At 41.8% G+C, this 15126-nt stretch overlaps 1 protein-coding gene across 3 annotated transcripts in view; it reads left to right on the top strand.

Moving 5' to 3' along the window:
- LOC139753844 (uncharacterized) overlaps window positions 1–11853 on the top strand; it is a 126539-nt gene extending 114686 nt beyond the window's left edge. For all 3 annotated transcript variants that reach the window (XM_071670760.1, XM_071670761.1, XM_071670762.1), the window contains 10 exons: window positions 749–988; window positions 2518–2643; window positions 4327–4456; window positions 4603–4725; window positions 5848–5937; window positions 6290–6413; window positions 7072–7206; window positions 7642–7725; window positions 8365–8483; window positions 9478–11853. In XM_071670760.1, the coding sequence (XP_071526861.1) occupies window positions 749–988; window positions 2518–2643; window positions 4327–4456; window positions 4603–4725; window positions 5848–5937; window positions 6290–6413; window positions 7072–7206; window positions 7642–7725; window positions 8365–8483; window positions 9478–9639 (1333 nt within the window). In that variant the 3' untranslated portion in view covers window positions 9640–11853. The remainder of the gene's footprint in view (window positions 1–748; window positions 989–2517; window positions 2644–4326; window positions 4457–4602; window positions 4726–5847; window positions 5938–6289; window positions 6414–7071; window positions 7207–7641; window positions 7726–8364; window positions 8484–9477) is intronic.
- Window positions 11854–15126: the final 3273 nt, after the last annotated feature.

The raw sequence follows: 15126 nt of genomic DNA, 5'->3' as shown, positions 1-15126 counted from the left end.
TTTAAATACTACACCCTTTCATAACTGATACCTTCAATTTCAATATTTTTTTTCTGCTTTGAAGACTAATTATTTCAAAATAAAAGTAATGCTCCCGAAATCACTGATTCCAATATGAATGCTCTCAAGATAATTCTATAATCATTGCTTTTAAAAATAGCTTTAAAGGCAGCTTTCAAAATTATTCCTTACGAAATTCATGTTTTCAAAATAACTTTACTTTCAGAATTTTTTATATTTCTTCTGATATAGTATATATATATATATAAATCAACTGCCAGATGACACTTAGAAGGATTCTTTCTATAAATATTTTGCTTCAGCTTGGTGAGAGTATCCCTGTTACCCTTGAAAAGCTTCATTATTCATGAGAACACTCAACAATTCCTGAAACACATTACCCCTGAGAAAACCCATTACCCCTGAGAACAGTCCCGTTACCCCTAAGAACAACCCTATTATCCCTGAGAACACCCTGTTATCCATGAAAACATTCTATCATCCCTGAGAATATCCTATTATTCAAGAGAACAACATCCCATTACCCCTGACAACACCCTATTACCTATGAGAACATCCTATTATCCCTAAGAACACCCTACTATCCATGAGAACATCTTATCATCCATAACAACACCCTATCATCTATAAGAACATCTGACAACAAGCCATTACCCGTGACTCTATCACAACACGCCATCAAGGCACAGCGGGAACCCAACCTCTCCACCGGCCTCGTCTCCGGCAGGATCCTGGTGGCCTATCAGAACGTGATGCAGTGTGAGGAGCAGTTCGGGATCGCCCTGGTGTATGGGGCGGCCTACTACCTGCGGGGAGGGCTGGACAAGGAGAGCTACCTGCTGTGGGTCCAGTCGAACGCTCTGGCCTGGCACTGGCTCAATCAGACCATCATCCTCTCCCCAGCCATCAAGCAGCGACTCAGTAAGAACGGTATCCTGAGCGAGGTGGCCAACAGGATTTCTGAGAGGTTCGTATGCTTCTCTCTCTCTCTCTCTCTCTCTCTCTCTCTCTCTCTCTCTCTCTCTCTCTCTCTCTCTCTCTCTCTCTCTTTCTGAAGGTCGAAGGCAGCCACCGAACAGGGAGGTATATTACGGGCACGACCCGCTTGGGTATCGTGAGGGTTTGTGACGGCTACACAGTCGTTTCACTTCTTTTGGCCCAGGTGGCTGCCTCTCTGTCTGCTTCACCCATTCGCTGAACTGCTGGCAGTCGGTCCACAAACATTTCATCTCTTCGTTTCATACATATCACTTAACAACACGTAACTCATGGAACAGGAGAAGACTAGGACAGATTTAAACACAAATTAGCAAATAATATTCCAGCAGACGAAAGAGAATAGTTAGGTAAGCTAATGACCACAGGTTATGTACAAACCAACAAGAAGCAACATGACTTTTCCTCTTTACAAATGACGTGACAAGCCATGACAGACATTGTGGTTCACGAAACCACCATCTCAGTTCCTAATATCACAGAAATGTCTACCACCTAAAAGGTAGAAAGCTGTAGGCTGATACATTTAATCACCATGACACGTATGCCCATACAAATATCAACACAGAAATGAACATGACTGAAGCGAATGATCAATTTCATCTTGTAGACAAGTCGTCTCCAGGACCTGACAGGAATCCAGCTATATTCCTCAAAAAGTCTATGACAACTGCACCTCTGATGATATTACTGAAACGAAGAATGAATCAGTCCAGTACAGCTGCTATACACAAAATGACATGGATAACACCATTGCACAAAGGAAGATCCAAATCGGTGCCAAAATAATATAGAGCTGAACACGATATAGAGCCATATAAGTTTGAGATCTTATACCAACACACTTACACAAACACACACACACACACACCAGTTTACCCTACTTCCATACGCTCACAGGCCAAGCCTAGCCGCGTCTCCGTCAAACACGAAGTGCATTAGACCATAAACGAATCCTTGTGTACTATTGTGAACTATTGTCACCACTCTGGGTCCCTATTTACAACCTATTAACACGATGGATTTACGTAAGATGGCTCCAGGCATCAATTTAACACTCTTAAGTCAGGAGGGGAATACTTCCGTGGGAGGTTGCTGTCGACAACCTACTGAGAAGGAGAGTGTAAAATGGGTACGGGCATCACTTTTAACACCACCAGTTAACACCAGCAATTTACATGTACTCTCCAGGATCAAGAACGCATACGTTGTGCTTAAGGAAACAAATCCTAATCTCACATACACACATACAATCTTCATGAGAGACACATACCTTCCTCTCTCCTTAGTGATCGGTTGCGTATTTTCTACGTTCATGAACCAGCCGATGAAGCAAGATATGTGATCCACCTCCTGAAGAAGAGACGCATCTTCTCTCATATTAGGTCCTCTGCCCTGTCTACCACCTGACTGGAAAAAGGTGCGTACGTAATCCGTTTTAGAAGAAGAAAAACTTCCATTCTCTTGTGTAATCTCCGTCCTCTCCCTCTCCCCGAGCAGGGAGGAGATCATAGGCAACATTTTGCGGCCTGGGTCGGTGCGGAGGGCCGATGATTTCATGCAAGAAACCGCCGCCTTCCTCGACTCCGTCAGGGAAGTTGAGGCTTCCGTCGTCAAAGACATCAGGTCTGTTGATATTTCTCCTCAGTCGACTGTATTCATGTGCCATTATATATCTTCTTATAACCAAAACTTCCTTCGTTATATACTGCATTCCTGAAGCCGCCGTCATTTTTTTTTTTTATTTTTATTTCGTATCTTTAATCAGGAAAGGAGTTGGGGTGTGGAGACTGCTTTATTATCATGTCTCCATCTACAATGTTTTTAAGAGAGTAGGATTCACATCATTGTCTTGCATATAACCTCATCATAAAACATCTCTCAGCTGGCGTCCCTATGACTTTCCATATTCTCTCCTTTTACCGAAGGGCAATGCATGGTTCCTCTAACGGTAGAACGAAGGGATGGTGCCCAAGTCCTGTGTGTATTTGACTGATGATTTGATAGTAGCGAGATCTTGCTTAGATTTCAGAGATGGGCGGCTGGAGAGACCTATGGGCTTTACTTTCTTGCTGGTTTGTATATCTTTTACTTGTCTAAACGCTGGATAGGTGATTTTTTTTTTCTTTGTACAGAATAGCATTCTCATTGATTTATTTGCATGCGCATACGCCAGCTTGTTTTTTCGGTGTGTTTTTGCATACTACTTTGCTTGTATGTCAGATGCTTGGTTGCTCATTCTTTGTTTATTTGCTGTTGACTTGATTACTGGCTTGATTATTTGTCTGCACTTGCTTGCTTACTGGTTGTCATGTTTTTATCGCAAACGACTTTTTTTTTACTGGCTGATACTTTCCCTTGACTTCTGCTTGCATACTTGCTTGATGCTTCCATGCTTGTCTGCTTGCTTGATAATCTCTTCATCAACATAGACCATGAACAAGAATTACTGTGTTCCCTTTTGGAGGAGTAAGCAACCATTTCACTCTCCGATTAAGGCTTCATAGGAAGTTAGTCTAATATGTGAAAGTGAATTGGTCTTTTCCTAGTCAAAGAAACAACAGGAATACTCATTTAAAAAAAAAAAAGAGAAGCAATTCTGATTCATTTGAATACAGAGAAGTTTAGAAGCTTAAGGTTTTGAAATGTGTTTTATATCCCCCGAATGGGAATCCTTATTGTCACTCGTCCCTCAAGATACTTCATCAATCCGAGGAATTTAATCTTTGTTTCCATATTTCCAATTTTCTATTATTGGTTATCTTAGTCTTCGAAAACGGGGTTTCTTATGTTTGTTTCCGTCAATCATTGGAAGCAGAAGTCGTACTGTAAACTGTTACTGATCCCTGAATCTCTAGGGAGGTCAATCACACTTATCACTTTTCAAGGACTGATCCGAGTCTCACTGCAAAGGATCACTGTTTTCTTCGGGGCAGTAGATAGGGGAAGGATCACTGCTTCTCTGGGAGTGATCACTGCTTCACTGTGACTGATAGATGCTTACATGAATATATCACTACTTTTATTGGACGAGTCACTGAGTCATTAGTACTGATCACCGCTTCGCTAGAACTGATCATTGCTTTCCTGGGACTAATCACTGTTTCGCCGGCACTTAACCACTGTATCTCAGGGATGAGTAGCTTAATCTAAGATTTATCCTCGCCTTCTAAAACTAATACTAGGCCTTAGGGACCACCTAAATCTGATGATAATCAACCCAAGGTCTCCGTAGTGAGCGGGAACCCGGGAGAGATAAGACTAAAGATTAAAAACAACTTAGGAGGTAATAAGAATAATCTCCACCAGGAGATCCATCAACGAACAGCTGACGACGGCTGACCGACAGTACACAGTGGCTCTGGCAGTGTTGCTCCTCGTCCTGATCATATCTCCAGTCATCATCATCCTCGTCAGGAAAGCCACAAACCTCATCCACGTGAGTGAGGAGGATCAAAACACCACGATGTGATTATAACGGCTTGGGTGTGTACGTGTGTATACGAGGATCTCATGAATTACATATGACTTTATGTGAGTATATGAGTTCCTCTCTGGGATGACAGTCATGACACTAACCCTCAGGTGTATGCCTACGACCTGCTTCTGAGATCCGCCGAAGTCAAGCGTGAGAAACGAAAGAGTGACAACCTTTTGTACCAGCTGTTGCCGCGAACCGTCGCCCACTACCTCAAGCAGTCCAAACAGGTACGTACGTGACCATGACGACACCAGTACCTTACGGTGCACATCATAGTACCTCAGGGTATAGTGTTAACTACCTTATGGTACCTTTGTATCTCACCAAGGTCTATCAATCCCTCGTCCGCTTTCCGTTAACTATTATTTTTCCTTTCTATATTTTGATCTTTGTGGCGGAAAGAGTCATTAAGTGACTTTATTACTTCCGGTAACTATCCTTATCATTTCCTGTGACGCTGTACGGCATTTCCCCCCCTACTACTCACATTTTCCCCGTAACACTATAATTTTCCCCTACCACTGGCATTTCCCCTGTGGTGTTCTCGTATACTGATACCTCACCGACGTTTCTCTCACTTAGCATTCCTGCCACTAGACACCGGACTGATAATTTTGGTTCTTCACTTTCTTGTCATTTGATTAACCTTGAAAACCTAATGACGTGTAGATTGATAATCATTTTCGAGGCCTTTATTAGACCTTTTTTCCCCTCTGTTACTTCTTTACTGCCTGATGCGCTCCCAACAGCAGCAGAAATAAGGCTTTCCAAATCTCCGCTCATCTTTGTTACACTCAATTCCTACACTCTCATCTGTTCTCCACTCTTCTGTACGTGGCTCGTTGCTGTTTGTGTTCATCGTGTGATTACTGTCTGACCATGCCAGCTCTCCAGCCTTCCTCAAACAACACCAACATATGAATATCCTGCCCTGCCCTAAAAGGCAAGTTCCAAACCACCTGCATGATAACAGCACCTGTGTTGCTATCTTTAGCAGCTCTGTCTGACTCTCTTACCGTGTGCTGTTAAAAAATGCATTTCGGTGTTGATGCGTTAGCGTGAAAAAGGCACAGAATAGTTGTTGAACAAACAACAGAGAGAGAGACAGACAGAATCACATTCCGAAATAGTAAAGCCTCTTGGTATGCTATCAGTATTAGACTGCCCTTGTGATGTGTACTCATGCAGTAAGGTTTCAAACCCACAGTCTGAAGAAGCTATTAAGATCATAGTCGTAGCCGCTGGGAAAAAAAATATCTACACCAATCACCCCTTTCGATACCTTTGATATTCTTGACAGTTTCATGTGAACTGATAGAGGCAAAACCCACCTTCGTCTTCTACTGCAGGTACCAGCTGAGTTCTTCGAGTCTGTGACGATCTACCTCAGCGACATTGTAGGCTTTACCCGTATCTCCTCAGAGAGCAGTCCATTACAGGTCAGTGTCATGGGGGTCAGTCCATGAAGAGAGAGAGAGAGAGAGAGAGAGAGAGAGAGAGAGAGAGAGAGAGAGAGAGAGAGATTCATTCACGTAGCCATTACTGATCCTATCTCTTGTTTCATAAATCACAGAAACGAACCCACAATTTAATGGAAAATGATATACAACTGAATAAGACTTCTTGACAGTAAGGAAAATTATTCTCTTATGCAAAGCGATCACCATATGATGATGAGTGTGTGTGTGTGTGTAGCTGAATATAAGCGGTGAGACAGTAAACTAGACAGTTAGTGTTGTTCATTGTTCATAATGTAGATTGTACAGTGAGTGTTGTCCTTTGTTCTACCAGGTGGTGATGCTCTTGAACACGCTCTACAAAATGTTCGACTCCAGCATCGAGAAATTCGACGTCTACAAGATGGAGACGATCGGCGACGCTTACATGGTCGTGTCTGGGCTACCCAACAGGAATGGTTATTGTCCACCCTTCTCTCTCTCTCTCTCTCTCTCTCTCTCTCTCTCTCTCTCTCTCTCTCTCTCTCTCTCTGTGTGTGTGTGTGTGTGTGTATGTGTGTGTGTGTGTGATGTGTGTGTATGAGTGTGTGTGTGTGTGTGTGTGTGTGTGTGTGTGTAACAGCGTGGTTAGAGGAGAGGAGGAGAAGGAGGAGGAAGAGGTGGGACAGGGGAGGGGATAGCTTGAAACGGAAGAGAGGAGTGAAACGTTTAACGTGTGTATGGAGTATCTTTCTTTCTTTTTGTGATACATGGGTGTGATTTTTCTGGAAGCGTGTTTTATGTTGCCTTAAATGTATACCCCAGGCGATTGGGGGTGTGTAAGTGTGTTGTGTTACTTGTTTCTTTTTGTTTAAGGAGGTTCACTAAGCTGAGCTAAACATTGTGTACTGTGCATATCGATGGATGACTGGAGCCTCTCTAAGTGTACTGAGACTTCGAGGGAGTCAAGGGCGTTCCACTGTTGTACTGGCGTCGAGTTGTCCAATTTGTCTATAGCTCCTCCCACACCACACGTCATGCCGCCCCGCATCCCACAACACTTACACCACACGCCCCCCAAAACCACAGCCACTCTGTACCGCCCACGTCTAAGACCATCGTTGTCATCATCGGCAGGAGAGAGACACGCCTGCGAGATCGCAGAGATGGCCCTGACGCTCCTGGAGATGGTATCCCAGTTCGAACTCATCCACAAGAAGGGTGAAATGCTTCGAGTTCGGATAGGTCTCCACTCCGGCACCTGCGTCGCTGGTTAGTACACACGTCTTTTTTTTTTTTTTTTGCACAAAAACTTACATTTTATTTGATTTACGGATCGCAAGTGTTCATTGGATCACCCATGCCTTGTCAACAGTATCTTGCCGTCGTGTGTCTAAGGAAAGCAACATAATTAGTCCTTGTAAACACCTAAGAAACGTTCTTAAGTCAGCTTATTTCTACTGAGTCTATATATTTTTACTGACAGACTGAAAGAAGGACCTTATGTAAAACGCCCCCAGTCCATCATTACCATCCCTCTCACCATTATCGCCATCATCCCTTTCACCATCACCATCACCATCCTCATCGTCCACTGGGTCTCCACCAACACATCTCCCAGCCAGGCACCATAGCTAAGCACCATCACCAACCGCGTCACTCCCTTCACCGTCGTCAACCACGTCACCCTTCACCTCCTCCCTGCAGGGGTGGTCGGCACCAAGATGCCTCGTTACTGTGTCTTCGGCAAGACCATCACGACCGCCCACTTCATGGAGGGAAGCGGAGAACGTGAGTAGCCCTCTTCCACCAGAGAGTGCATCTCCTCATATTCATCATGTTCGTTCCCTTGTCTGATCTACTTTACTACACGTAACTTTAACTCTGTCACTTTCTCCACAGTTCATCACTTTCACTCATTTCATCAGTTTTCATTTTCCTTTACATCCCGTCTGCACTTGTATACTCTTCTCTGTAATTATCTAATTCATTTTTCCCTTTGCTTCCACATTTGCACTTCCCTTGCTTTACCCTTCATAATTTTTCCCACACCAGATATCTTCATTTTTACAGCATCAGCTCCAAAGCTCTTGAATAAAAGAAAAACAGTGCTGTGGAAAAAAAAATACTAATGTAAATATATTCTAAAAAAAAAATTCTGGAATAAATTACATCACAATAAACCTATGCTGACCCCTTCATACCCATAGTGATGATCCCGTGCTATCCATGCTGACCCCTGTTACCTATGCTGCAGCCACCATGCTGACCTCTTTACCAAGTTACTACCCCCTTCACTGTATGCCTACCACCTGCTATACAGGATTCAACACCGTTTATATCTCTCATTATGTCCTCCCATCCTGACCTCGACCCCTGGGCCTCCACAACCCACCCCAACCCATCCTGGTCTCGACGCCTGGTCCTCAGCGATGAAGATCCACGTGAGCGAGGCGACCCAGAAGCTCCTGGTGGGGACGGGGCGCTACATGCTCCAGTTCCACCGTCGGATGCAGATCGTGAACAAGTACCGAGCGCAGACCAGCGAGGTCAGTTGGTCCAGAATGGTGGTCCTTCAGTCTCTCCTGCTAGCTACATCAAATCTCTCGTCTCTCTTTCTCGTTCTTTTTGGTTATTTGAGATATTTTTTGCTCTAACTCTCCTGTGACTGATTTAAATCATCTTGTTTAATTAAACCAGTTTTCCATCGGTTGGTTCTGCTCCTGTGGCCTTATACGGTCTCTCTTAAATTTCTTTATTTCGTTATGTGACATACATTTCATGTCATATGTGTTCCTCATCCGGAGTTTTACCTGTAGTGAGGAGCCTGCCCGGCGATAGCGCATATATACATCACTCACATAGATTTTAGACTTTTTCGATAAATTCACTGCGTAATTCTTTTCAGTCGTTGACAACATACATCATGCAAGACGTTTTCTTGTGATCTGTGACCTTTCAAAAGATTTCAGTCTGATTGTATATTTTTTTTTCCATTAGTGACTTCCTCTTCCGTGGTGTTTTATCTTCCCATCCTAACGATGCGATGGTTTAATCTATAAACGATATAATTCTTTTTTCTACGTTTGCATGTAAATGTGTTTTAATATGCTTCTTTATGTGTTTGTTTATGTCTGATTATGTTCTTATGAATATCTGTGCCACTGTGTCTGTGCTTACTTATGTATGACTGTATATGCTTAAGTCGTGTGTGTGTGTGTGTGTGTGTGTGTGTGTGTGTGTGTGTGTGTGTGTTTTATCAAGTGATACAATGCATGATTAATCAATCATTGTACAGCTTGAGTTACCAGGTGCTGTAGATCTTATTAAAGTCAACTAATGAGGTTGACTACGAGTTCCCAAATGATGCAGAGCGAAAGTTACCAAAAGCTTTACGTATTGAGTTTCCTTATGATAACTGAAGGTCCGAAGCTTGACATAATCTGGTAAATCTCAGTAACTCCCTTTCCACCACTCCCACCAGCCGCCAGACGTCAGCAACCCCTACAGATCCTCTCTCACAACCACCCTTCCCTTCTGCAGGAGGTGGAGATGGACACATACTGGCTGCTGGGCCGCTGCGGGCCGCAGGAGGCGCGGCAGGTAGACAGGAAGTCAGAGGACCAGACGCCCGCCTTCCTCCATTACGTCACCGAGAGCGAGAAGGGTCGAACCCAGCGGCCCACCGCCACCTCCAAGGTCTAGTGCGCCCGGTTGGCCGCAAGGGGACAGTAACTCACATACTGGCCGCCAGGGGTACAGCAACTCATATACTGACCCCATACGGAACGAAAATCTCATATACTAATCCCCACTGAGAGCAACTCACATAATTGCCGCCAGTGGGATGACAGTTATTATACAGCGCACCAGAACAAATACACTGACCACCAGAGGGACAGAACACATTACAAACTGACATAAAACTATACAATAAACAAAAAGAATGAATATATAATGGTCAATGAACTATCAATTGTTCTATTACTTCTTATATCATTCTTCGATTTCAAATTTCTCACTGTTTTGACAGTCTACAAAGGTTTCCATTAATTCTTCCCTTAAAAAGAAAAAAAAGAAAACACTTATGAGTTACGTAAAGTCCTACATACATTACCAAAATAAAGAGAATGTCAAATACGAGAGAATTAAGAAAAGTCCATACCTCTAATATTACTGGTTACACTGCCATTTAAGTATATCTTAGTAACGTCTCTTCTTCCAACCAGTACTGGAACATCGATGTTCTCTTTATTCCGAGAGCAAATAGGACGCACGAGTTGAGGTGGCAGGTGAAGAACTATCAAGCTACAGGAAGTCAGCTAAATACATCAGGCTATATAAGGTCCTGGCACAGGAGTGATTTATTTTGCGGGAGGGAAGACTGCAGGTAATTCCCCAAAGCGTTGGTCGGAGAGACTGATGAGTTGAATTAAAACTATGGAGCTGGATTTTGTGTTCTGTTATTGTAAAAACAAAGTAACATCAATGCTCATGAAGCTGGTACTGGAGGACAGTGTTAAGACTGCCAAATATGTAATGCTTTTCATGGTCGATTACCGATATCATCAAAAGAATAAAACATCTAATTTCCATCTCTTATTAGGAAAAAATCGAGTCAATGACAAAGTTGAATCTTGTGTTTAGAGGAACTGCCCAGCTAACTTAACTTCCTATACCACAAAAAAAAAGTTTATAATCTGATTTGCACAGACTTTTGCAGTACCATTCTTTCTAATGCGCAAACTTCACCAACACCAATTTTTCAATCAAAGTTAGCCCCAGAAATGAAATTGCGGTATCAAAATAAGCTTACGTTTATGAAAATTCCATGGATACTGAAGCTGTATATATAATCAAGTTTAAGAAGATAATTTGGCATATGTCACAATGTGAATGCTAGGCTTGGACAGTAGGGTTAATGAGGAGGATACTTTATAGCAGGCGTCCACATAAGATCTTACGAGGAAGATAGTCTGACAGATGTGCAAAACTCTAGGTGCAGTCCACTCCCTACCTCCCCGCCCAACAAACACACCGATAATAGTTAGTTTGGTGATCGCACTAGACAAGGGTTTCCCGGAATATGGGATCACAAAGGTTTTCCCTCTGTTTCCCTCTTTCGCACTCTTTCTAATTCTGTTTTCCCAAGTGTTTAACCGGCTGTTTGAGGAAGTAGAAAGTATGAATCGTGAATATTGAGGTTGTGCGTGTAAGATATTCCCATCTGCGACAGGGATATGTTTTATGAGGCCCTCAACCACACCAGCTGTTCATCCTCCATTCGGGACTAGTCGATAGGTGAATATCTGGCTTAGGTTACTACCAAAATAGTCATTATGATTATTACTATTACCATTATCATATGATTATCATTATCATCATTACAACCCCAGGACCCCTTATATAAGGGCTCCTGCAGCTTTCAGACCGAGGTATACTAAGTAGCAGGGGCAGGATGGAGTCTTTTGAAGCGAGTTCTCTGACAAGACTGTGTACTCCCTTCCGTCAATTGACGATGATACAGCCTCGCCCAAGTGACTCTCACTAGCTGTGTAACCTTAAGCAGTACCTAGACTAGGCTTGGGTACACACACACACACACACACACACACACACACACACATATATATATATATATATATATATATATATATATATATATATATATATATATATATATATATATATGACAGTCATGATTAGAGCATTTTGTTGCCTGTGTCGTCTCAACTGTGTACGATAGAGAAATATGAATCATATATATTTCATTTGTTGGAATATAAAAGAAAGCCTGAGAAGGGTTTTTAGTTTTCACTGTTACTATTAATGAAGAATTATGTTTCATGTCATAGAAACCGATTTGTCTTACACAACGTAGTTATGTACTTAAGGACAAATAATAAGTTAACTTAGTAAGTGTAGTTTCTGTTCATAATAACCCACTGTGTTTGTAATGAAAACTCCTATGACATACTCTTGGACCGGAGGACCACTCAGAGTTTCAGCAAGCACATTATACAGCTCAGGAAAGCAGAGAGAGAGAGAGAGAGAGAGAGAGAGAGAGAGAGAGAGAGAGAGAGAGAGAGAGAGAGAGAGAGAGAGAGAGGTGAAAAGGCAATACAAAAGACGAGGAAAGTGTCGGGTTGCGAAGGAAGATATAAACACCATCACCCCAGTTTTACCATCTCTTATACAGACCTCGAGAGAAATGACGATGATAATCATAACACTAATAATAAAGAAGTACACACACAAAAAAATAGACAATTATCAACGCACATATGATATAGTTCTACTGTTCCTCACAATGTTCTACTGATTGGCTATTCATGTAGAAGAATCCCACATATGTTCAAAAGTGTATCTGTACATGTAAATCAGTGAGGAAGAATCTCCACAAATTTGAAGATATTAAAATTGATGCTGAACAGTGATGGAGTCATTCCCAATTATTGATGCTATCCATTGATGGGGAATTTATGTATATGCAGATGTGGTTCTTATTCTAATTATTGTTGTTGATGTAGATGTTTCGTTGTTGCAGGAGTTGTATACAAAGATGTCGACATAAGTGGCATTGTGGTGGCAGGAGATAAGCTTACTGATGTAGATGTTATTGTTGTTTTTGAAGATGAAGGTGTGGTTGTAGAAGCTGCTCCTGAAAATGTAGATTTAGTTGAAGGAGCTGTACTTAATGATGAAGATTTATTTGTAGGAACTGTACGTGTTAATGATGAAGTAGTACAGTACTACAGTGGTACAGTACTCACTAATGTAGATTTTTGTAGTAGAAGTTGTACATGTTGATGTAGATGTGACTGCTGTGGAAACTATACAAAATGATATATATTTGGTTGGTGAGAGAGTTTTTCTTTTTGACGTAGGTGAATACTTGGTTGTAAAGAAAGTGGTCGTAGATACAGTTAATGTTGCTGAACAACCAGTACTTGTTGATGTGGGTATATCTCAAGATGTTGTAGATGGAGATGGTTGTTGTTGAAGGACCTTTTTTTTATGTAGATGTTTTAGGAGAAGTAGATGAGGTAGATGAAGTTGTACTAGTGGATGGAGATATCGTTGTGTTTTTGAGTTGCATTGGTACATGAAGATATGGTTGTTGATGGAGATGTGCTCTCTGATGAAGATTTTGTTTTTGTTAATGGGATTGTACTTGCTGAAGTAGACTTTATGTAAGTGTAAATGTGGCTGATGTTCAATGCCATTCTGCTTGATGCAAGTGTAAATATAGTTGTAAGTTTTGTACTTGTTCATGTAGACATGACTATAACCGATGAAGTGTTTGTTGTGACGAATGAAATGGATGAGGAAAGAGATGTACTTTATGAATATGCTTCTACATTTGGATTATATTCATGGATACACCTATTGCTATTTCTCTATTTTAAAGCCGGCATTTCTAACTTCTCGGACAAAAAAGTCTATAAAAGTTGAACTACGTTTGTAAAGACAATCTAATTTCTTGAAAATGTTGTAGGATGTTTGTATGAAGTTGTAGCACAACCTCCTTACACAACCCGTCTGAGTCTACCTTCTTACTTTCCCCACAGTGTAATATCACAACGATGGTGCAACAAACTACACCTTTGTGGCAAATCATTTACGGTATTTACATTGTTAGCCGCGCTATCATGTTAATGATCCACTCCTCTGAATATATGTGTAGCTGTATGTCATTACCCAATGATGAGGAACTTCACTCGTGGCTGAAGTTATCAAAAAATTACCCTAAAGCAACAATATTTATCTCCAGATGAAAACGCGTCTTTTTTTCTTTTACAAAGTACCATAAACAAACGAAAATGAATCAACACCCTAGGAAAAAAAAAAGAGAAATCAAAACCTTTAGCACCAGTACTGATGTCAATCATGTCATACATACAGCGCCTGTTGCTAATTTGGGCGACTTGAAATCAGTTTTTTGGTCGTTTCTCCCAAGTTTCTGTCACATTCAGGAGAACCTAACCGCTAGAGACGGAAAAAAATTTAGCGGCTTAAGACATCATTCAATCGTTATTCGCTTTCTTCCTGTCTCTCGCTAGGTGTTACATACTAGTATTTTCATGCTTATTATCTTCTTCTATATAGTTCCCATTTTACTCCAATTTACAATTAATCTGCCAACATGAGAAGGATAATGAGGATAAAATTGGCGGGGAAGTTTCTCAATTTCCATCACGTTGCGCTTTCGTCCAATCGCTGCGTCGCAGCTGAGCCTGGACCAGCCGATAGCACACCAGACACGTCCCGTCCCTTGCTTGTGACTCCGACTTAAGTCTTACAAATACAAGTCAACTTTCGTTATCTTAACAAATCACGGTTGTAATATTTCTTCCTTTTTGATGTAGCGTCCACCCATTTATTGAACATTCATTGCCGATGCAATTAACGAGTGAACTGGCGAACACCTGTATGGCCTAGCCAGAAGAATTCCTTCGTGTGTAGAGTCCAAAATTACATTAATATTGTTACATAATACACAAGAACCACTGTAAAGGTTTGGATTCAAGCTTGACCACTAACCATTACTATCTTAACGCTTAGCGTCTCAACACAGAATGCTTTGTGTACCTTTCCAAGAGAGAGTGAGCTCTTCCCCCTACTTTTCCGATGACAAGATGTAGTAATTATGATATAGGTAGAAATTGTAACAATATACAGCATCGATCAACAGCATTTTTAAGGAGGATCCTCTTTTCCTCTTCCGTAAGTTGGGTGAGCCAATTAACCATTTGCGTTCTCTGCTGTGGGAACGGACAGACATGTAGTGAACACTTGAAGACAGTCTTCGGGATTTCCTAATTAGCGGTTACAGAATGACGTTGGCGGCATTAACTACCCGCGTTTGTCTGATAGGTCTATAACGCGATTAAACCGCCACCCCCCCCCCCCCCCACCTCTGGCAGTGTTCCGCGAGATCTGATTGGTTCCAGATGGTCCGTAAAACCAATGAATTCTTCCAATAGACTCATGGGTACCCGGCAGTAAATTTTACGCTTTTCGAAACGAGGAAAAATATGTGTGTGTGTGTGTGTGTGTGTGTGTGTGTGTGTGTGTGTGCAAAATTAAGATATGTTATTTATGTTCAAGGTTAAGAGACGGAGCAACACGATCGTAAACCTCTTTTCCCTTAACACAAAAATAGTAATCACTTACACACACACACATACA

Source organism: Panulirus ornatus, chromosome 15 (assembly GCF_036320965.1).
Source record: "Panulirus ornatus isolate Po-2019 chromosome 15, ASM3632096v1, whole genome shotgun sequence".
Taxonomy (NCBI): domain Eukaryota; kingdom Metazoa; phylum Arthropoda; class Malacostraca; order Decapoda; family Palinuridae; genus Panulirus; species Panulirus ornatus.
Note: the sequence above shows the minus strand (reverse complement) of the source record. Positions and strands in the feature narration are given on the sequence as shown.